Genomic DNA, 21585 nt, shown 5'->3' with positions numbered 1-21585 from the left:
CGATGTCATCTCGGGGGGGTTGGGTAGAAACAAGGATGTTTTGGGGTCTCACCATGACAGGGGGCTGGGGGGAGGACGGGGAGGGACATGGGGGGCACGAGGGTGTCCCCGTGGGCGGGAGCGTCACCGGGACCCCCGGCAGCCTCCATGTGACGCGGCGGGGAGCGCCCGGGTGGGGTCCACCCCTCCCCACGGTGACTGTCGCCCCTTTAAGGCCCCGCCCGGCCCCGCCCCTGCCCCGACCTGCCGGACCGGTCCGCCCCGCCCGGCCCCGCCCTGCCGACCCCACCCATTCAGGCCCCGCCCCCTGCGGCCCCGCCCCCGCCGCGGCTCCGCCCCCCCCGTCCCGTCCCGTCCCGGAGCGGCGCAGCACCGGCCCCTCTGCCGCTCTCGGCCCGGAGCCGCCCGGTTCGGCCCGGTGCAGCCCGGAGCGGCCCGGGGAGGCTCAGCCCGGTCGGTCCCGGTGCCGCCCGGTTCGGCTCGCTTGGTCCCGGCCCAGCTCGGTGCCGCCCGGTTCGGCTCGGTTTGGCCCGGTGCAGCCCGGTTCGGCACGGATGGTGCTGGCCGGGGGGGGCCGAGCAGCGCCGTGAGCCCCCAGGTGTCCGCATGGCCCCCCGCGGGATGCGGCCCGGGACGCCCTTTCTCCTCCTCCTCCTCCTCTTCCTCGCCGCCACCGGTAAGGAACGACCGGCACCGGGGTGGGGGGCGGACCGGGACATGGAGTGGGACCCCGAGGCGGGGAACCGGGACCGGCAGCAACGGGACCGGCAGTACCGGCTTCTCCGGGCTGGGAGACGGGCCCGGGGGTGGGGACCGGGGCGGGCTCCCTCGGGGCGGGGGGCGCGGGGGGGACGCGGGGACACCGGCAGCCCACGGGGTGGGAAACCGGGACCGGGGGGTACCGGCTGTCCCGGGGCTGCGGGACCGGGAGTGTGAGCGTGGGGGGGTGTGCGTGTGCGCTCGCGTGTGCACCTGTGGCTCCGCGCACCTGTGGCCGCGCGTGTCCGTGTCTGTGTGTCCGGGTGCGTGTCTGTGTGTCTGGGCTGTGCGCGGCCGCGCGCCGCGCCGGGGGTTGCGCCGGGGGCGCCGGACACGCGTGTGCGCGCACACATATGCGTGCGTGTCCGTGTGAGCGCACCTGCGCGTCCGCGTCTGCCACCCCCTCATCCCCCCAAACTCCGTGTGAGGGCACGGACGCCTCTGGGGACACACCGTGGGAACGGGGGACACCCAGCAGCGGGGAATGTGGGTACAGTGGGGGCGACCAGCCTGCCCGGGGGGGTCCCCGCCCCCTCCCCGTTGTTTTCCTACGTTTTGAGGGGGGGGGAGGGCACTCGTCCCCCCACGCTGTGCCTAAATGGGTACTGTACCCAAGGGGGGGCTCAGTGCTCTGCCCCCCTGCCCTGCCTCAGTTTCCCCACTGGCGGGGGACCCGTGGGAACGCACTGGGCTCCGCGGGGGGTGACGTCACCACAGGGGTTGCTGACCCCCCCGGGACTCACAGTGTTGAGGGGGGGGGTCGGGGGCTTCGTGCCATGGCTGGGGGGAGGCCCAGTGGTCACCCCCACCCACCGGGGGCACGAGCCGCGCCGAGCAACCCCTCCCAGCCTCCCGCGGTCAGGGCTGCGACCCCCGGGGCGCGGGGGTCGGCTGGGGGCGTCAGGGGGGGTTCACCCACGCGTGTGCACCCCCCGGGGTTGTCCCCCCCACCATGAGACCACCCCCCCGTCTCCCCGGTGCCGCATCCCGCGGGTGCGAGCCCGGCCGGGGCGTGGGGGCCGCGGGAGCCGGTTCAGCCGGTTCCCGGCTCCGATCCCGGCCCCGTTCCCACGCGCTCGGCCCCGCTGGGCGGGGACGCCCCGCGGCGGGGGCCGCCCCGCCAGCCCCGACGGCACCGGCACCCCGGCATCCACCCCCCCCACCGCGGCACCCCGACCCCGCGGGACCCGCGGCCGCGCCGGGGGAAACTGAGGCAGGGCCGGGGCTGGCGCGGCGGCACGGCCGTGACTCACGGGCCTGGGCAGCGCCGCAATTATTTAATTAATCCGGCGACTAATCGGGGGGTAATTAGGCCGGGCACGGCGGGGGGCTCGGCGGGGAGGCCCCGGGGGCCGGCGGGGGCGGGTGCCCTCCGCAAGCCGCGGCACGGCCCGGCATCCGCGCCGGCCGGTTGGGCTGGCCGTGCCGGCCCGGCCGCTTCCCCCGGCGTCGCCCGGCGGGCGGGCGTGGTTCCCGCCACGCCCCGACACCCGCGACGGGGACCGGGAGCGTCACGGGCGTGCGAGCGGGTGTGAGCACGGGTGGATGTGGCTGCGCGCGGGTGAGAGTGGGCACGGACGTCGGTGAGCGGCTGCGGGCGTGCACGAGTGTGCGTGAGCGTGTGCAGGTGTCTGGGAGCGTGTCCGAGCGTGCCCAAGTGTGTGCGAGCGGGCACAGGTGTGTGCAGGTGTCTGGGAGCGTGTTGGAGCATGAGCAAGTGTGCATGAGCGTGTGCGGATGTCTGGGGGTGTGTCTGAGTGTGCATGAGTGTGCACAGGGGTGTGCGGGTGTCTGGGAGCATGTTGGAGCATGAGCAAGTGTGCATGAGCGTGTGCGGATGCCTGGGGGTGTGTCTGATGTGTCTGAGTGTGCATGAGCGTGCGGGTGTCTGGGGGTGTGTCTGATGTGTCTGAGTGTGCATGAGCGTGCCCAGGTGTGTGCGGGTGTCTGGGAGCGTGCCCAAGCGTGTCAGAGCGTGCCCAAGTGTGCGTGAACACATGCAGGTGTGTGCAAGCGTGTTGAAGTGTCCCCAAGTGTGCGTGAGCGTGTGTAGGTGTGTGCAGTTGTCTGGCGATGTGTCCAGTTGTGTCTGAGTGTGCATGGGTGTGCACAGATGTCTGGGGTGTGTCTGATGTGTCTGAGTGTGCATGAGCGTGCACAGGTGTGTGTGGGTGTCTGGGAGCGTGCCCAAGCGTGTCAGAGCGTGCCCAAGTGTGCGTGAACACATGCAGGAGTGTGCAAGCATGCTCAAGTGTGTTGGAGCGTCCCTAAGTGTGCGTGAGCATGCGTAGGTGTGTGCAGGTGTCCGGCAATGTGTCCAGTTGTGTCTGAGTGTGCATGGGTGTGCACATGTGTGTGCTGGTGTCTGGGAGCATGTCCAATTTTGTCTGAGTGTGCATGAATGTCCACAGGTGTGTGGAGATATCTGGGAGTGTGCCCAAATGTGCACGAGTGTGCACAGGTGTGTGAGTGTCTGGGGGTGTGTCCAATTGTGTCTGAGTGCGCATGAGCGTGCACAGGTGTGTGCAGGTGTCTGGGGGTGTGCCCAAGCGTGTCTGAGCGTGCCCAAGTGTGTGTGAGTGTGTGCAAGTGTGAGCACGCCCACATGTGTGCAAGCATGCCCCGCCACGTCTGCGTGCACCTGAGTGTGCGGGAGCCTGCACAAACGTGCTGAGTGTGTGTGAGCACATCTGAGCACACGTGAGCTTGCCTGAGTGTGCACAAGCGTATGCCAGTGTGCACAAGTGTTCTTGCACGTGAGTGCCAGCAGAAGCACATTGGAGCATGTGCAAGCGTGCACAAGTGTTCTTGCATGTATGTGAGTGCAAGAACAACCATGTTGGAGGATGCGCGAGCGTGCACAAGTGTTCTTGCATGTATGTGAGTGCAAGAATAAGCATGTCCAAGCATGTCGGAGCATGTACAAGTGTGCACAAGTGTTCTTGCATGTATGTGGGTGCAATAACAAGTGTGCCCAAGAGTACTGGAGCATCTACAAGTGTGCCCAAGTGTACTGATGCATATGTAAGTGCAAACACAAGCATGCTGGGGTGTGTGCACACATGTGCAAGTGTTCTTGCATGTATGCGAGTGCAAGAACTAGCGTGTCCAAGCATGTTGGAGCATGTGCAAGTGTGCACAAGTGTTCTAGCACGTGTGTGAGTGTAAGAACAAGTGTGCCCAAGTGTGCCGGAGTGTGCGTAAGTGTGCCTGAGTGTTCTTGCATGTGTGTGAGTGCCAGCACAAGCATGTTGGAGCATGTGCAAGTGTGCACAAGTGTTCTGGTGTATACATGAGTGCAAACACAAGCATGCTGGAGTGTGTGCAAGTGTTCTTGCATGTATGTGAGTGCAAGCTTTCTTGCATATATATGAGTGTAAGAACAAGTGTGCCCATGCATGTATAAACATGTGCTAGTGTTCTTGCACGTATGTGAGTGCAAGAACAAGCATGTGCAAATGTGCCTGAGTGTTCTGGTGTATAGGTGAGTGCAAACACAAGCGTGCTGGAGTGTGTGCAAGCGTGCACAAGTGTTTTTGCATGTATGTGAGTGCAAGAACAAGCGTGTCCAAGCATGTCGGAGCATGTGCAAGTGTGCACAAGTGTTCTGGTGTATACGTGAGTGCAAACACAAACATGCTGGAGTGTGTGCAAGTGTGCACAAGTGTTCTTGCATGTATGTGAGCGCAAGAACAAGCATGTCGGAGCACATGCAAGTGTGCACAAGTGTTCTTGCACGTGTATGAGTGCAAGAACAACCATGCCCAAGTGTGCTGGAGTGTGTGTAAGTGTGCCTGAGTGTTCTTGCATGTGTGTGAGTGCCAGCACAAGCATGTCAGAGCGTGTGCAAGTGTGCACAAGTGTTCTGGTGTGTACATGAGTGCAAACACAAGTGTGCTTGACCTTATGCAAGCGTGTGCAAGTGTTCTTGCATGTATGTGAGTGCAAGAACAAGCGTGCCCAAGCGTGCTGGAGCATGTGTGAGTGTTCTTGCACGTGTGTGAGTGCGAGTGTTCTTGCACGTGTGTGAGTGCGAGTGTTCTTGCACGTGTGTGAGTGCAAGAACAAGCGTGCCCAAGCGTGCTGGAGCATGTGTGAGTGTTCTTGTACGTGTGTGAGTGTTCTTGTACGTATGTGAGTGTTCTTGCACGTGTGCGAGTGTTCTTGCACGTATGTGAGTGCAAGTGTTCTTGCACGTATGTGAGTGCAAGAACAAGCGTGCCCAAGCGTGCTGGAGCATGTGTGAGTGTTCTTACACATATGTGAGTGTGAGTGTTCTTGCACGTATGTGAGTGCAAGAACAAGCGTGCCCAAGCGTGCTGGAGTGTGTGCGAGTGTTCTTGCACGTATGTGAGTGCAAGTGTTCTTGCACGTATGTGAGTGCAAGAACAAGCGTGCCCAAGCGTGCTGGAGCGTGTGTGAGTGTTCTTGCACGTATGTGCATGTCAGAGTACGTGTAAACGTGCCCGAGCGTTCCTGCGCACGCGTGACCGTGCACACACGCGTGACCGTGCGCACACGCGTGTGCCCCTCGTGTCCGCAGGGCGCGCCGGCGTGGTGGAGGTGCAGCCCAGCGTGACGGCGGTGCTGGGCCAGGACGTGGTGCTGCCGTGCCGGTACCGGGCGCAGGAGCAGGAGCAGGTGGTGCAGGTGACGTGGCTGAAGCGGGGGCCCGAGGGGACGCGGGCGCGCCTGGCGGTGCTGGACCGGCAGCACGGGGAGCACGTGCAGGAGCCGTACGCCGGGCGGGTGCTGCGGCGGGCGGCGGGCGGCGAGCTGGAGGACGGGGCCATCGTGCTGCGCAACGCGGTGCAGGGGGACGAGGGCGACTACGAGTGTCACCTCATCACCTTCCCCCGCGGCAGCTTCGAGGGGCACCTCACGCTCAAGGTGCTGGGTGAGTGTCTGGGGTGGGCACGGGGTGGTGGGTGTAGAGCAATAGGGCGATGGGCACAGGGTGATGAGGATGGGGTGGTGGCCAAGGGGTGATGGCTGGTGGCCAAGGGCTCATGGGGCTCAAGGCAATGGGTGGTGGCTAAGGGATGGTTGGCATGGGGTGGTGGGTGCAGATGGGGTGGTGGGCGTAGAGCAATAGGGCGATGGGCACAGGGTGATGAGGATGGGGTGGTGGCCAAGGGGCAATGGGTGGTTGGCATGGGGTGGTGGGTTGTAGAGCAATAGGGCAATGGGCACAGGGTGATGAGGATGGGGTGGTGGCCAAGGGGTGATGGCTGGTGGCCAAGGGCTCATGGGGCTCAAGGCAATGGGTGGTGGCTAAGGGATGGTTGGCGTGCGGTGGTGGGTGCAGATGGGGTGGTGGGCGTAGAGCAATAGGGCGATGGGCACAGGGTGATGAGGATGGGGTGGTGGCCAAGGGGCAATGGGTGGTTGGCATGGGGTGGTGGGTGTAGAGCAATAGGGCAATGGGCACAGGGTGATGAGGATGGGGTGGTGGCCAAGGGGTGATGGCTGGTGGCCAAGGGCTCATGGGGCTCAAGGCAATGGGTGGTGGCTAAGAGATGGTTGGCATGGGGTGGTGGGTGCAGATGGGGTGGTGGGTGTAGAGCAATAGGGCGATGGGCACAGGGTGAGGAGGATGGGGTGGTGGCCAAGGGGTGATGGGTGGTGGCCAAGGGCACATGGGGTTCAGGGAAATGGGTGGTGGCCAAGGGGCAATGGGTGGTGGCTAAGGGGTGGTTGGCATGGGGTGGTGGGTGCAGGTGGGGTGGTGGGCGTAGAGCAATAGGGCGATGGGCACAGGGTGATGAGGATGGGGTGGTGGCCAAGGGCTCATGGGGCTCAAGGCAGTGGGTGGTGGCCAAGGGGCAATGGGTGGTGGCTAAGGGGTGATTGGCATGGGGTGGTGGGTAAGGGCTGATGGGCACGGGGCAATAGGGATGGAGCAATGGTTAACAGCCAAGGGCTGATGGGTGGTGGCCAAGGGCTCATGGGGCTCAGGGCAAGGGGTGGTGGCCAAGGGGCAATGGGTGGTGGCTAAGGGGTGATGGGCGTGGAGTGGTGGGCAAGGGGCGATAGGCATGGAGCAATGGTTGGTGGCCAAGGGGCGATGGCTGGTGACCAAGGGCTGACAGGCACAAGGTGATAGGCATGGAGCAATGGTTAGTGGCCAAGGGGCGATGGCTGGTGGCCAAGGGGCAGCGGGCACAGGGGGATGAGGATGTGGTGGTGGCCAAGGGACAATGGGCACAGGGTGGTGTCCAAAGGGCAGTGGGTGGTGACCATTTGGTGATGGGCAATGGGTGGATGGCCAATGGGTGATGGGTGGTGGCCAAGGGGCAACGGCCACAGGGGGGATGAGGACATGGGGTGGTGGGCACAGCATGGCAACCATGGGGCAACAGCCACACCATGACGGCCACAGGCTGAAGGGCAGCGGTGCTGGGTGCCGGGTCACCGGGCGCAGGGGGACGGGCACCGGCCACCCCACAAGGCACCATCGCGGCTGAGCCCGGTGCCGCCCACAGTGCCGCCGCTGCCCATCCTGAACCCGGGGCCGCCGCTGGAGGAGGGCCAGGGCCGGACGCTGGCGGCCTCGTGCACGGCGGAGGGGAACCCGGTGCCCTCGGTGCGCTGGGAGACGGAGGTGCGTGGCACCAACGCCACGCGCCGCTCGGCGCACGCCCGCTCGGCCTCCGTCACCAGCGAGTTCTTCCTGGTGCCCGGGCGCAGCATGAACGGCAAGAGCCTGACCTGCGTGGTGGAGCATCCCGGCCTGCGCCACGAGAAGAGGATCACCCACCTGCTCAGCGTCGCCTGTGCGCCATGGGGACATGGGGAGCATAAGGGAGATGGAGAGCATGGGGGGCATTGGGGGACATGGGGACACTAGGGACATGGGGAGCATTGTGGTCATGGAGAGTGTGTGGGACACTGAGAGATGTGGGGCATGGGGGCACTGAGGGACATGGGGACACTAGGGACATGGGGAGCATTGTGGTCATGGAGAGCATGTGGGACACTGAGAGAGATGAAGGATATTGGGGACATGGAGAGCATGGGGGTGATGGGGACATAGGTTCATTTGGGACACAGAGAGCATGGGGGGGCACTGAGGGATGTGGAGAATGTTGGGGACATGGGGGACATTTGGGACCTGGAGGGCATGGGGGATGTTGAGGGACATGGAGGATATTGGGGACATGGAGGGCATTTGGGACGTGGGGGCATTGAGGGACGTGGAGGATGTGGGGGGCACTGGGGGGCATAAGGGACATAGGGAGGATTGAGGGACATAGGAACAGTGGGGACGTGGAGAGCATGGGGGTCACTGGGGGCATTGGTGACATGGGGAGCATTGGGGACAGAGGGAACATGGGGCCATTGAGGGATGTGGAGGATGTTGGGGGGACATGGGGGGCACTGAGGCCATGGGGGACATTGACACAGAGGACATCAGGGATGGGGCATTGGGAACAGAGGGGACATGGAGGATGCCCGGAAGCACGCAGGGGGACACTGTCCCTGTCCCCAGACCTGTCGGACGCCTCGGTGCTGGGACACACGGACGAGTGGCGTGAGGGGATGGAGGGGGCAGCGCTGACCTGCCTGGGGGACGGGAACCCCCCGCCCACCTACAACTGGACACGGTGAGGCCACCGTCCCGGGTCCTGCTGTCCCCTGGGTGCTGGTGGCACTGCCCTGTGTGCCTCCATGTCCCCTGCCATGGTGTCCGTGTCCCCCTGTGCATGTCCATGTCCTACCAGATGTCCAGAGCGTGTTACTGTCCCTGCTGTGCCCCTCCTATGTCCCCTCCCGAGCTGTGTCCCCTGTCCTTGCTGATGTCCCTACCATGTCCCATGCTTGTGCCATGTCCCCCTGCCCGTGTTGGTGTCCCTGCCATGTCCCCTACCTGTGCCCATGTTCCATATCCCTCCAGCCTGTGCCTATGTCCCCATGGTGTCCCCTGCCCGTCCCCACGTCCCTGCCATGTCCTGTGTCCCCCTGTGCACGTCCCTGTCCCTGCCAGGTGTCCAGAGCATGTCCCCTGCCATCTCCCCTTCCATGTCCCCTGCCTCAGCTGTGTCCCCGTCCTTGCTGATGTCCCTACCATGTCCCACGCCTGTGCCATGTTCCCCCACCCATGCTGGTGTCCCTGCCGCGTCCCCTACCTGTGCCCATGTTCCATGTCCCTGTGGTGCCCCCTGCCCGTCCCCACGTCCCTGCCGTGTCCCCGCCCGGGCGTGGCAGTGCTGTGGCGCCGGTGCTGTGCCCGGGCAGGTCCCACCGGGGCGTCACCGTGGGAACCGGCAGCCCCGGCTTTGATGGCGCCGCCACCGACGCCGCCAGCGCTTGCCCGGTGCTGACGGTGCCGCCGGTGCCACCGCAGGTTGGAGGCGCCGCTGCCCGCAGGGGTGCGGGTGCGGGGGGACACCCTGCTGTTCCAGCGGCCCCTCACCGCCACCGACGCCGGCGCCTACGTCTGCCGCGTCACCAACCGCGTGGCCACCAAGGAGGCGCGAGCCAACGTCAGCGTCAAGGGCCGCGCGGAAGGTGGGGGTCAGGGACCCCCGGGGGGGGTGGGGGGACTTGGGGTCCCAGGGGAGCTGGCGGGGGGCGGGGGGGGGGCAAACTGCTGTGTCTGTCCATCCCCGGGCTCTTCTTCCCGCCACACGCCCGTCTGTCCCCACTTCTGTCTGTCCATGTGTCCCCCCCAGGCTCTGTCCTTCCCCAGATGCTCCTTTCTGTCCCTTCACCCATTTGTCTGTCTGTCCGTCCATCTTTCCTTCTGTTCGTCTGTCCAGCCGTCCCCCCTCACTCTGCTCACCTACCTCTGCCTCTACATCCTCATCCACCCACCTGTCTGTCTGTCTGTCCATCTGCCTTTCACTTCTCTCCATTTCTCCATCCATCCATGTGCGCTCGTCTGCCCCATTGTCCACCTGTCTGTCCATCCATCCAGCTACCCGTCCATCCATCCATCCACCCATCCATCCACCCATCCACCTACCCATCCATCCATCCATCCACCCATCCGTCTGTCCATCCATCCATCCATCCCTCTGACACATCTCTCTGTCCATCCATCTCTCCACCTCTTGTTCATCCAACCACCCACTCATCTCTGGACTTGTCCACCCATCTGTCCACCCATCTGTCCACCTATCCATCTACTCATCCATCCATCCATCTATTCATCCATCCATCCATCTCTCCACCCCTTGCTTATCCAACCACCCCGCCCATCTCTGGACTTGTCCATCTGTCCATCCACCCATCCATCCATCCATTCATCCCTCTGATGCGCCTCTCTGTCCATCCATCTCTCCACCCCTTGTTCATCCAACCACCCACTCATCTCTGGACTTGTCCATCCATCCGTCCATCCATCCATCCATCCATCCATCCATCCATCCATCCATCCATCCATCCATCCATCCATCCATCTCTCCACCCCTTGCTTATCCAACCACCCCGCCCATCTCTGGACTTGTCCATCTGTCTGTCCATCCACCCATCCATCCCTCTGATGCGTCTCTCTGTCCACCCACCTCTCCACCCCTTGTTTATCCAACCACCTGCTCATCTCTGGACTTGTCCATCTGTCCGTACACCCTCCCACACGCTCACCGGTCCCCCGTGTCCCCGCCATGTCCCCTCAGATGACACAGTGCGCAAGGTGGACCTGGTCTCGGCCTCGGTGGTGGTGGTGGGTGTCATCGCCGCCGTCCTGCTCTGCGTCCTTGTCATCGTTGTCGTTGTCATGACCCTTTACCACAAGCGCAAGACCAAGCGCATCTCCGAGAAGTAGTAAGAGGGGGGTCAGAGAGGGGGGTGGGGGTGAGGTGGGGGGTCCCCTGCTGAGTGTGTCCCCCCCCACCCGTGTCCCCAGCGAGGAGGAGCTGACGCTCACGCGGGAGAACTCGATCCGGCGCCTGCACTCCAGCCACAGCACCGACACACGCACACAGGTTGTTGGGGTGATGGGTGGTGGGTTTTGGGATCTGGGGTGTCTGGGTGATGGGTAATGGGGTGGTGGGTGTTGGGGTGCTGGTTGATGGGTATTGGGGTGTCTGGGTGATGGGGTGATGGGTATTGGGGTGCTAGGTGATTGGTATTGGGGCCCGCAGTGTCTAGGTGATGGATATTGGGGTGTCTGGGTGATGGGTATTGGGGTCTGGGTATTGGGGTGTCTGGGGGATGGATATTGGGGTGTCTGTGTGATGGGTAATGGGGTGGTGGGTGTTACGGTCTGGGGTGATGGGTATTGGGGTGTCCGGGTGATGGGTATCGGGGTGCTACGTGATTGGTATTGGGGCCTGGGGTGTCTGGGTGCTGGGTATTGGGGTTCTGGGGGTCTGGGTTTCAGGGTGCCCATGGGGATGTGTTTTGGGGTGCCTGGGGTGCTGGGTTTTGGGGTTCTGGGTAATCAGGGGGCTGGGGGTCTGGGTTTTGGGGTGCCCATGGGGCTGGGTTTCAGGGTGCTGGGGTGCTGGGTTTTGAGATGCCCATGGGGCTGGGTTTTGGGGTGCTGGATATCAGGGTGTCGGGGGGTCTGGGTTTTGGGGTGCCCATGGGGCTGGGTTTCAGGGTACTGGGGGTCTGGGATTCAGGGTGCTGGGGTGCTGGGTTTTGAGATGCCCATGGGGCTGGGTTTTGGGGTGCTGGATATCAGGGTGTGGGGGGGTCTGGGTTTTGGGGTGCCGTGTCTCACGGGGCTGTTGCAGCTGGAGGAGACGCTGCAGCTGCGCACGGAGAGCCGGCAGGGCAGCCGGCAGGGCAGCCTGCGTGGGGACAGCCTGCGTGGGGACAGCCTGCGCGGCACCAGCATCTGCTCCGCCATGGTGAGAGCCCTGGGACAGCGGGGGGCACGGGGGTGTCCCCTTCTGGGTGTGCAACCTGCTTTCCACTTGTGCAAACCCCTTGCACACGTGCAAACTCTCCTTCCGTGTGTGCAAAGCGCCCATACCTGCACACACCTTTGCACACCCATGGGGGTCCTTGGGGCCATTGGTGACCCTGTCCCTTGTCCCTCTTGGTGACCCTGTCCATTGTCCCCGGGGCCATTGCTGACCCCGTCCCTCTTGGTGACCCTGTCCCTTGTCCCTCTTGGTGACCCTGTCCCTTGTCCCCAGGGCCATTGGTGACCCTGTCCCTGTTGGTGACCCCATCCCTTGTCCCTGGGGCCATTGGTGACCCTGTCCATTTTCCCCGGGGCCATTGGTGACCCTGTCCGTTGTCCCTGTTGGTGACCCTGTCTTTTGTCCCTAAGGTCATTGGTGACCCTGTTCCTAGTCCCTGTTGGTGACCCTTGTCCTTGTCCCTGTTGGTGACCCTCTCCCTCAACCCTGAGGCCATTGGTGACCCCCTTCCTAGTTCCTGTGGGTGACTCCATCCCTTGTCCCTGAGGCCATTGGTGCCCATGTTCCTTGTCCCTCTTGGTGACCCCATTCCTTGTCCCTGGGGCAATTGGTGACTCCATCCCTTGTCTCTGTTGGTGACACTGTCCCTTGTCTCTGGTGACCCAGTCCCTGTTGGTGACACTGTCCCTTGTCCCTGTTGGTGACCCTGTCCCTGTTGGTGACCCTGTCCCTTGTCTCTGGTGGCCCAGTCCCTGTTGGTGGCCCAGTCCCTGTTGGTGACACTGTCCCTTGTCTCTGGTGGCCCAGTCCCTGTTGGTGACCCAGTCCCTGTTGGTGACCCAGTCCCTGTTGGTGACACTGTCCCTTGTCTCTGGTGGCCCTGTCCCTTGTCATTGGTGACCCAGTCCCTGTTGGTGACACTGTCCTTGTCGTTGGTGACCCAGTCCCTGTTGGTGACCCTGTCCCTTGTCCCTGGTGACGCTGTCCCTGTTGGTGACCCTGTCCCTGTTGGTGACCCTATCCCTGTCAGTGACACTGTCCCTTGTCCCTGGTGACCCGGTCCCCTGTCCCCGCAGAGCGAGGAGCCCGAGGGCCGCAGTTACTCGACGCTCTCGACCGTGCGGGAGATTGAGACGCAGACGGAGGCGCCGGCGCTGCCGCTGCTGCCGCTGCCGCCAGGGAAGGAGCCCAAGGAGGAGGAGGAGGACGGCGGTGGCGGCGCTGGGGACAGGGACAACCCCATCAAGGTGGCCATGACGCACTTCGTGCAGGAGAACGGGATGCTGCAGGCGCGGCCCAGCACCAACGGCATCTACATCAACGGCCGCGGCCACCTGGTGTGACCGGGCTGGCCTGGGGGGACACCCGGGGACCCCCTGTGTCCCCCCACTGCTCCGCCGCCCACCGGGCTGGCTCCGGTCCCCGGGTGTCACCCCGCTGCTGGCACAGGCTGGGGACACGCGTCATGCCTTAGGACAGAGTCCCCAAATGTCACCTCGCTGCTGACACGGGGCTGGGGACACACACAGTGCCCCGGGACGGGCTCCGGTCCCCAAATGTCACCTTGCTGCTGGCACAGGGCTGGGGACACACACAGTGCCCCGGGACGGGCTCCGGTCCCCAAATGTCACCTCGCTGCTGGCACAGGGCTGGGGACACACACAGTGCCCCGGGACGGGCTCCGGTCCCCAAATGTCACCTCGCTGCTGGCACCGGACACGCAAAGAGGTGACAGCAGCATCCAGGACTGGCGGGTGCTGGAGCCACCGAGGCCACCCACCAACATGGGGACACCCCAAGGACAGGATGGCGACAGGAGCCCCCAAACATCCCTCGGACTGTGGTGGCTCCTCCCGCGCGGCGCTGGGGACACGGTTTGCCGGTGGCACTTGGGACGCTTGTGTCCCCTCCCTGACCCCGAAACCCCCCAAAAACCCCTCCCCTTCCCCCCAACCGCCGCGGGACCCCCCCCGGTGGGGGCTGTTGGGGGGTCCCTGGGGCCATCGCGCCCCATGTGTACAGAGCTGTATAGGACGGGGCCCCCCTGGCGGAGCCGCGCTTGTAAATAAACCCCCGCGCGGGGCCTGGGGCCGTGTCTGTGCATCTGGTGTCGGCGGGGCCGGCGAGCTGCTGGTGCACACGCGTGTGCAAGGACGGGCTCCGCAGTGGCCTCGTGCGAGCGTGCAGGAGCACGCGTGAGCATCAGAAGGTCGCATGAGCGTGCCCAAGCTCGTGTAACCACGCGTGAAAGCATCACAAGATCGTGCAAGCGTGCACAAGCATGTGCGAGCGTGCCCAGGCCTGTGCGAGCGTGCATGAGCATGCACAAGTGTCGCAAGCTCATGCGAGCGTGCACAAGCGTGTGCAAGGAGCGGGAGATTGTGTAAGCGCGTATGAGCACAGAGGAGCATGTGTGAGCGCGCCCAGGCCCGTGCAAGCGTGCATGAGCAAGCATGTGCAAGCATTGCAAGATCACGCGAGCGTGCACCAGTATGGGCAAGCATGCCCGTGCAAGCGTGCACAAGCACGTGCAAGCATGCACAAGCATTCATGAGCACACCCAGGCCCGTGCAAGTGTGCACGAGCATGTGCAAGCACCTCAAGATCATGTGAGTGTGCACGAGTGTGTGCAAGCATGCACAAGCATGCCCAGGCCCATGCGAGTGTGCACGAGCATGTGCAAGCACCTCAGGATCATGCGAGCATGCACGAGCGTGTGCAAGCATGCACAAGCATGCTCAGGCCAGTGCAAGCATGCACGAGCATGTGCAAGCACCTCAGGATCATGCGAGCGTGCACGAGCATGTGCAAGCATGCACAAGCATGCCCAGGCCTGTGCAAGCATGCACGAGCATGTGCAAGCACCTCAAGATCATGTGAGTGTGCACGAGCATGTGCAAGCACCTCAAGATCATGCGAGCGTGCACGAGCGTGTGCAAGCACCTCAAGATCATGCGAGCGTGCACGAGCGTGTGCAAGCACCTCAAGATCATGCGAGCGTGCACGAGCATGTGCAAGCACCTCAAGATCATGTGAGCGTGCACGAGCGTGTGCAAGCACCTCGAGACCATGCGAGTGTGCACGAGCATGTGCAAACATCGCAAGATCATGTGAGCGTGCACGAGCATGTGTGAGCGTGCACGATCATGTGCAAGCATGCACAAGCATGCCTAGGCCCATGCGAGCGTGCACGAGCATGTGCAAGCATGCACAAGCATGCCCAGGCCTTTGCAAGCATGCACGAGCATGTGCAAGCACCTCAAGATCATGTGAGTGTGCACGAGCGTGTGCAAGCATCACAAGATCACGCGAGCGTGCACGAGCGCGCCCAACATGCACGAGCACGCCCAACACGCACGAGCGTGCCCAGGCCAGCGCTGGCGTGCACGAGCGAGCACGCACAAGCACCGCGAGCGTGCACGAGCACGCCCACCGTGCACGAGCGCGCCGGGGCGTGCCGGGGCGCTCAGCATGGTGCGCACGCGTGCCGCCCGCGCCCTGCCCTGCGGTTTCGAGGCGCCGAGCAGCAGGAAGCGCCTCGAGCGCGGCCGCCGCCTTCCTGCGCCGCTGCGGCACCCGGGGCCGCCGCGCTTCCTCTCTCGGGGGGCCCCGGCCACCGCGGCGGTGCCACCGGGGCCATGGGCCGCGTGTGACGCCCCGGACGGGACGGGGGGTCCGGCCGCCCCCATGTCGCTGGCGCTGAAGGCGCGGCAGCGGGCGAGGCGCAAGGGCGGCTCCCGCGAGCGGGTGTTCGGCTGCGACCTCCGCGAGCACCTGCAGCAGGCGGGGACAGACGGTGAGTGTCCCCATGTCCCCCCTTTGTCACCACCGAACCCCCCGCCCGGTGCCGCGGGGAAGGGATGGGGGTGACGCAGCCACGCGGTTGCATCACCGGTGGTTGAGTAACTGGCGTGGCCGTGGCACATCCTGGTGAGGCCCCCTGAGATTTGGGGGGGTCCCGCTGAGATTCAGGGGGTCCCTGCAGCTCGGCACGGCCCCACTGTGGTCCGGAGGGGATGGAGGTGGTGGCTCTGTCCCTAGGGACTTGGTGGCCACAGGAGCTGGAGGTGCAGCCCATGGGGACACTGTCCCCAGGTCCTCATTGTCACCCCTGGCTGTGGCGGGGAGCAGGGCGGGGAGGGGGTGACAGCGGTGACACCGTCCCGCAGTGCCCCAGGTGCTGAGGAGCTGCACCGAGTTCGTGGAGCAGCACGGGGTGGTCGATGGCATCTACCGGCTCTCGGGCGTCTCCTCCAACATCCAGCGGCTGCGGTGAGGGGGGACGGGGGAGCGATGGAGGGGATGGAGCTGGAGGCGATGGGGATGGAGGTGGTGGGGATGATGGGGATGGAGATGGTGGAGATACAGATGATGGGGATGGAGATGATGGGGTGGAGATGGTGCGGATGAAGGTGATGGGGATGGAGATGATGGGCATACAGGTGATGGGGATACAGATGATGAGGATGGAGATGATGGAGCTGGAGATGATGGGGGTACAGACAGTGGGGATGGAGACAATGGAGATACAGATGATAGGGCTGGAGATGATGGGGATGGAAGTGACGGGGATGGAGATGGTGGGGATACAGATGATGGGGATACAGATGATGGGGATGGAGCAGGAGCAGTTGTGATGGAAAACAGAGCGATGGGATAGGGGATGATGGAGCAGATGGGGATGGAGATGCTGGGGATGGAGCAGGTGGGATGGAGATGGGAACAATAGGATAGAGATGATGGATCTGGAGATGATGGAGCTGGAGTGGGTGGGGTGGGGATGGAGGTGGGATGGAGGTGATGGAGCTGCAGGTGATGGGGCTGGAGCCAGAGTAGGTGGGATGGAGTTTGGAAGGAGCTAGGATGGAGCTGGAGCCCAGATGGGATCAAACGGGAGGAAAACAGGAGGGAGATGGGTGGAAAATGGGGATGGGGATGAAGATGAGGACAGGGATGGGGATGAAGATGAGGATGGAGATGAGGATGGGGATGGGGATGAAGATGAGGATGGAGATGAGGATGGGGATGGGGATGAAGATGAGGACAGGGATGGGGATGAAGATGAGGATGGGGATGGAGATGGGGATGGGGATGAAGATGAGGATGGGGATGGGGATGAAGACGAGGGGGGAGCAGACAGGATGAAGGCGCAGGGTGACGGTGCCGGGACCGGAAGGGCGGAGGTGGGGAGGGGACGGGACAGGGACAGTCACAGCCAGAGCAGGACCCGCCCCCGGTGCTGAGGTGGCCGGATTGGGCCCCGTCCCCCCGTCCTGTCCCCGTGTCCCCCCCGTCCTGTCCCCGTGTCCCCCCGCAGCTCCTTCCTTGTTCTTTATTTGCTCTTTCTCTTTCATTCTCCGCACTGGGGGTGTTTCACTGTTCCGCTCTTCTCCGTTCCTGCCTCCGGTGTTTCTTTCCTCCCCTTTTCCCGTGTCCCCAACACCCCCAGTGTCCCCAGTGTCCCCAGTGTCCCCTGTGTCTCCAGCACCCCCAGTGTCCCCTGTGTCTCCAGTGTCCCCCAGACCCCCAGTGTCCCCAACACTCACAGTGTCCCCAGTGTCTCCAGTGTCCCCCACACCCCCAGTGTCCCCTGTGTCCCTGGTGTCCCCTGTGTCCCCAGTGTCCCCTGTGTCTGCAGTGTCTCCCACACCCACAGTGTCCCCCATGTCTTCAGTGTCCCCAACACCCCCAGTGTCCCCTGTGTCTGCAGTGTCCCCAACACCCCCAGTGTCCCCAGTGTCCCTATGTCCTCAGTGTCCCAAACATCCTCAGTGCCCCCTGTGTCTGCAGTGTCCCCTGTGTCCCCAGTGTCCCCTGTGTCCCCAGTGTCCCCTGTGCCTCCAGTGTCCCCTAGACCCCCAGCGTCCCCAACACTCTCAGTGTCCCCTGTGCCCCCAGTGTGTCCAGTGTCCTCAACACCCCCAATGTCCCCTGTGTCTGCAGCATCCCCCACACCCCCAGTGTCCAAGTGTCGCCTGTGTCTCTAGTGTCCTAGCTCCCCCAGTGTCCCCCTGTCCCCCCACACCCCCCGTGTTCCCACATCCCCTGTGTCCCTGCACCACTGACACCCACAGCATCCCCCTGTCTCCCCATCCCCGCGTCCCCACCGTCCTCCCCGTCCCTGCAACTCGGGTGTCCCTGTCCCCGAGCTGTCCCTTGTCCCGCAGGCAGGAGTTCGAGGGGACGGGCTGTCCCGACCTGCGCAGGGACATTTACCTGCAGGACATCCACTGCGTCAGCTCCCTGCTCAAGTCCTATTTCCGTGAGCTGCCCAATCCCCTCCTCACCTACCAGCTCTACGACAAGTTCGCCGTGAGTGTCCCCCACCATGTCCCCCAGTGTCCCCAACCCCGGGTGGCACTTGTCACCCCCGTTGTCCCCCCAGGATGCAGTGGCCACGCAGCTGGAGGAGGCTCGGCTGGTGAAGATCAAGGAGGTGCTGAAGGAGCTGCCGCCGCCACACTATAGGTATTGGGGACATGGGGACCCTGGGGTGGTTGTCCCCACCCCGTGGGTGTCACTGTCACCGGGGTGTCCCCGCAGGACCCTGGAGTTCCTGATGCGGCACCTGCTGCTCATGGCGTCGCACAGCGGCCGCACCAACATGCACGCGCGGAACCTGGCGATCGTCTGGGCACCCAACCTGCTGCGGTGGGGACATGGGGACATAGGGGGACGTGGGGACACTGGGGGACATGGGGGGACAGGGAACCTGGTGGTCATCCGAGTGCCCAGCCTGCTGCGGTAGGGACACGGGGACATGGGGGGACATGGGGACATAGGGGGACACGGGGCGACAGGGGACCTGGTGACTGTCTGAGTACCCAACCTGCTGCGGTGGGGACACGGGGACAATGGGGGACATGGGAGGACATGGGAGGACATGGGGACACCAGGGGACATGGGCGGACATGGGGGAACAGGGGACCTGGCGATCGTCTGGGTGCCCAGCCTGCTGCGGTGGGGACATGGGAACATGGGGGGACATGGGGACATAAGGGGACATGGGGACACCGGGGGACATGAGGGGACAGGGAACCTGGTGATCGTCCGAGTGCCCAACCTGCTGCGGTGGGGACACGGGGACATGGGGGGACATGGGGACATAGGGGGACATGGGGCGACAGGGGACCTGGTGACCGTCTGAGTACCCAACCTGCTGCGGTGAGGACACGGGGACAATGGGGGACATGGGAGGACATGGGGACACCGGGGGACATGGGCAGACATGGGGGGACAGGGGACCTGGCGAATGTCTGGGTGCCCAGCCTGCTGCGGTGGGGACACAGGGACATGGGGACATAGGGGGACATGGGGACACCAGGGGACATGAGGGGACAGGGAACCTGGTGATCGTCCGAGTGCCCAACCTGCTGCGGTGGGGACACGGGGACATGGGGACATAGAGGGACATGGGGCAACAGGGAACCTGGTGACCGTCTGAGTACCCAACCTGCTGCGGTGGGGACACGGGGACAATGGGGGACATGGGAGGACATGGGGACACCGGGGGACATGGGCAGACATGGGGGGACAGGGGACCTGGCGATCGTCTGGGTGCCCAGCCTGCTGCGGTGGGGACACAGGGACATGGGGACACCGGAGGACATGTAGGGACATGGGGTGACAGGGGACCTGGTGATTGTCTGAGTGCCCAACCTGCTGTGGTGGGGACACGGGGACATAGAGACACAGGAGGACATGGGGACACAGGAGGACATGGGACGAGGGGACCTGGTGATCATGTGGGTCCCCAGCCTGCTGTGGTGGGGACACAGGGACATGGGGGGACATGGGGACACAGGAGGACACAGCGGGACATGGGGAGGCAGGGAACCTGGTGATCGGCTGGGTCCCCAGCCTGCTGTGGTGGGGACATGGGGACATAGGGGGACACAAGGAGACATGGGGGGACAGGGGACCTCTCAGTCTTCTGGGCCCCCAATCTGCTGTGGTGGGGACATGGGGACGTGGGGGGACACAAAGGGACGTGGGGGGACAGGGGACCTGGCGATCGTATGGGTCCCCAGCCTGCTGTGGTGGGGACATGGGGGGACACAAGGGGACATGGGGGGACAAGGCACCTGGCGATCGTATGTGTCCCCAGCCTGCTGTGGTGGGGACATGGGGGGACACAAGGGGACATGGGGGGACAGGGGACCTGGCGATCATATGTGTCCCCAGCCTGCTGTGGTGGGGACATGGGGACATGGAGGGACATGGGGGGATACAGAGGGACAGGGGCAAGGGGATGTGCTGGGGGGTGGGGGGACACAGGGGACGTGTGGGGCTGGGAACACAGGTGACATGCAGCCCTGCGGTGTCCCCAACGTCCGTCCCTGTCCCCGTGTCCCCGCAGGTCACGGGACATCGAGGTGACGGGGCTGAACGGCACGGCCGCGTTCCTGGAGGTGCGGGTCCAGGCCATCGTGGTGGAGTTTGTCCTCACACACGTCCCCCAGCTCTTCGGGGACGCGCCCCTGCACGGTGGGTGACAGCGGTGTCACCCTGACCCCCCTCCTGGTGTCACCCCCATCCCTGTGTCACTCTGACCCCCCTCCTGGTGTCACCCCCATCCCTGTGTCACCCTGAGACCCATCCTGGTGTCACCCACATCCCTGTGTCACCCTGACCCCCCTCCTGGTGTCACCCACATCCCTGTGTCACCCTGACCCCCCTCCTGGTGTCACCCCCGTCCCTGTGTCACCCTGACCCCCCTTCTGGTGTCACCCCCGTTCCTGTGTCACCCTGAGCCCCATCCTGGTGTCACCCCCGTCCCTGTGTCACCCTGACCCCCCTCCTGGCATCATCCCCATCTCTGTGTCACCCTGACCCCCTGTCCTTGTGTCACCCTGAGCTCCTGTCCTGGTGTCACCCTGACCCCTCAATCCTGGTGTCACCTTTGCCCCTTTTTCACCTCTGTCCCAGTGTCACCCTGATCCCCCATCCCTGTGTCACCCTGTCCCAGTGTCACCCTGACCCTCCCGTCCCTTTGTCACCCCATCCCCGTGTCACCCTGACTCCCTGTCCTCGTGTCACCCCGTGTCCCCCTGACCCCTGTCCCCGTGTCCCACAGGCACCGAGTGTCCCCGTCGGTCGCTGCTGCTGCCGGGGGGGGGACAAGGGGACGCTCAGCCCCCCCCGTACCACGTCCCGGCCACGCTCAGCCAGGGGGACGGGCCCCCCCCAATCCGGCCCTACCACACCATCATCGAGCTGGGTGACCACAGGTGGGACCCGCTGTCACCTCCGGGACACCCCGGGATCCCCTGGGACACCCAGGGACACCGGGGGACAGCCAGGGACACCCCAGGACCCACTGGGACACCCGGGGACATCCAGGGACACACAGGGACACCAGGGACACCCAGGGGCACCCTGGGACCCGCTGGGACACCCAGGTACACCAGGGACCCACTGGGACACCCAGGGACACCCAAGGACACTGGGACACCCAGGACACCTGGGGACACTGGGGACACCCAGGGACACCCGGGACACCCTGGGACCTGCTGTGACACCCAGGGACACCAGGGACCCACTGGGACACCCAGGGACACCCAGAGATACCCCAGGACCCACTGGGACACCCAGGGACACCAGGAACACCCCGGGACCTGCTGTGACACCCAGGGGCCCACTGGGACACCCAGGGACACCTGGGATACCCGAAGACACTGGGGACACCCAGGGACACCCAGGACACCTGGGGACACCGGGGACACCCAGGGACACCTGGGACACCCCGGGACCTGCTGTGACACCCAGGGACACCAGGGACCCACTGGGACACCCAGGGACACCCAGGACACCTGGGGACACCGGGGACACCCAGGGACACCTGGGACACCCCGGGACCTGCTGTGACACCCAGAGACACCGGGGACCCACTGGGACACCCCAGGACATCCAGGGACACCCAGAGACACCCCCGGGGTCCCCCGGCCTGGGCAGTACCTGAGTGTGGCACGTGCTTGTGCACACACACAAGTGTCCCCCGTGTCCC

The 21585-nt window shown here is 64.3% G+C and overlaps 2 protein-coding genes across 4 annotated transcripts in view; both read left to right on the top strand.

Moving 5' to 3' along the window:
• Positions 1-337: 337 nt before the first annotated feature.
• NECTIN4 (nectin cell adhesion molecule 4) lies at positions 338-13674 on the top strand. Its single transcript, XM_065043047.1, has 9 exons — positions 338-676; positions 5303-5656; positions 7245-7535; positions 8252-8366; positions 9107-9270; positions 10380-10527; positions 10610-10688; positions 11445-11561; positions 12656-13674. The coding sequence occupies exons 1-9, from the start codon at positions 607-609 to the stop codon at positions 12920-12922; spliced, it is 1605 nt and encodes a 534-aa protein (XP_064899119.1). The 5' UTR covers positions 338-606; the 3' UTR covers positions 12923-13674.
• Positions 13675-14897: 1223 nt separating this feature from the next.
• The window catches only part of ARHGAP30 (Rho GTPase activating protein 30), a 12773-nt gene continuing 6085 nt past the window's right edge, over positions 14898-21585 (top strand). For all 3 annotated transcript variants that reach the window (XM_065042960.1, XM_065042961.1, XM_065042959.1), the window contains exons 1-7: positions 14898-15375; positions 15749-15851; positions 17747-17891; positions 17965-18047; positions 18123-18230; positions 19939-20066; positions 20656-20809. In XM_065042960.1, coding sequence (XP_064899032.1) covers positions 14913-15375; positions 15749-15851; positions 17747-17891; positions 17965-18047; positions 18123-18230; positions 19939-20066; positions 20656-20809 — 1184 coding nt within the window. In that variant the 5' untranslated portion in view covers positions 14898-14912. The remainder of the gene's footprint in view (positions 15376-15748; positions 15852-17746; positions 17892-17964; positions 18048-18122; positions 18231-19938; positions 20067-20655; positions 20810-21585) is intronic.

The sequence above is a fragment of the Columba livia genome, chromosome 28 (genome assembly GCF_036013475.1).
Source record: "Columba livia isolate bColLiv1 breed racing homer chromosome 28, bColLiv1.pat.W.v2, whole genome shotgun sequence".
In the NCBI taxonomy this organism is placed as follows: domain Eukaryota; kingdom Metazoa; phylum Chordata; class Aves; order Columbiformes; family Columbidae; genus Columba; species Columba livia.
The sequence above is the reverse complement of the archived record's forward strand: the minus strand, read 5'-3'. Positions and strand labels throughout refer to the sequence as shown.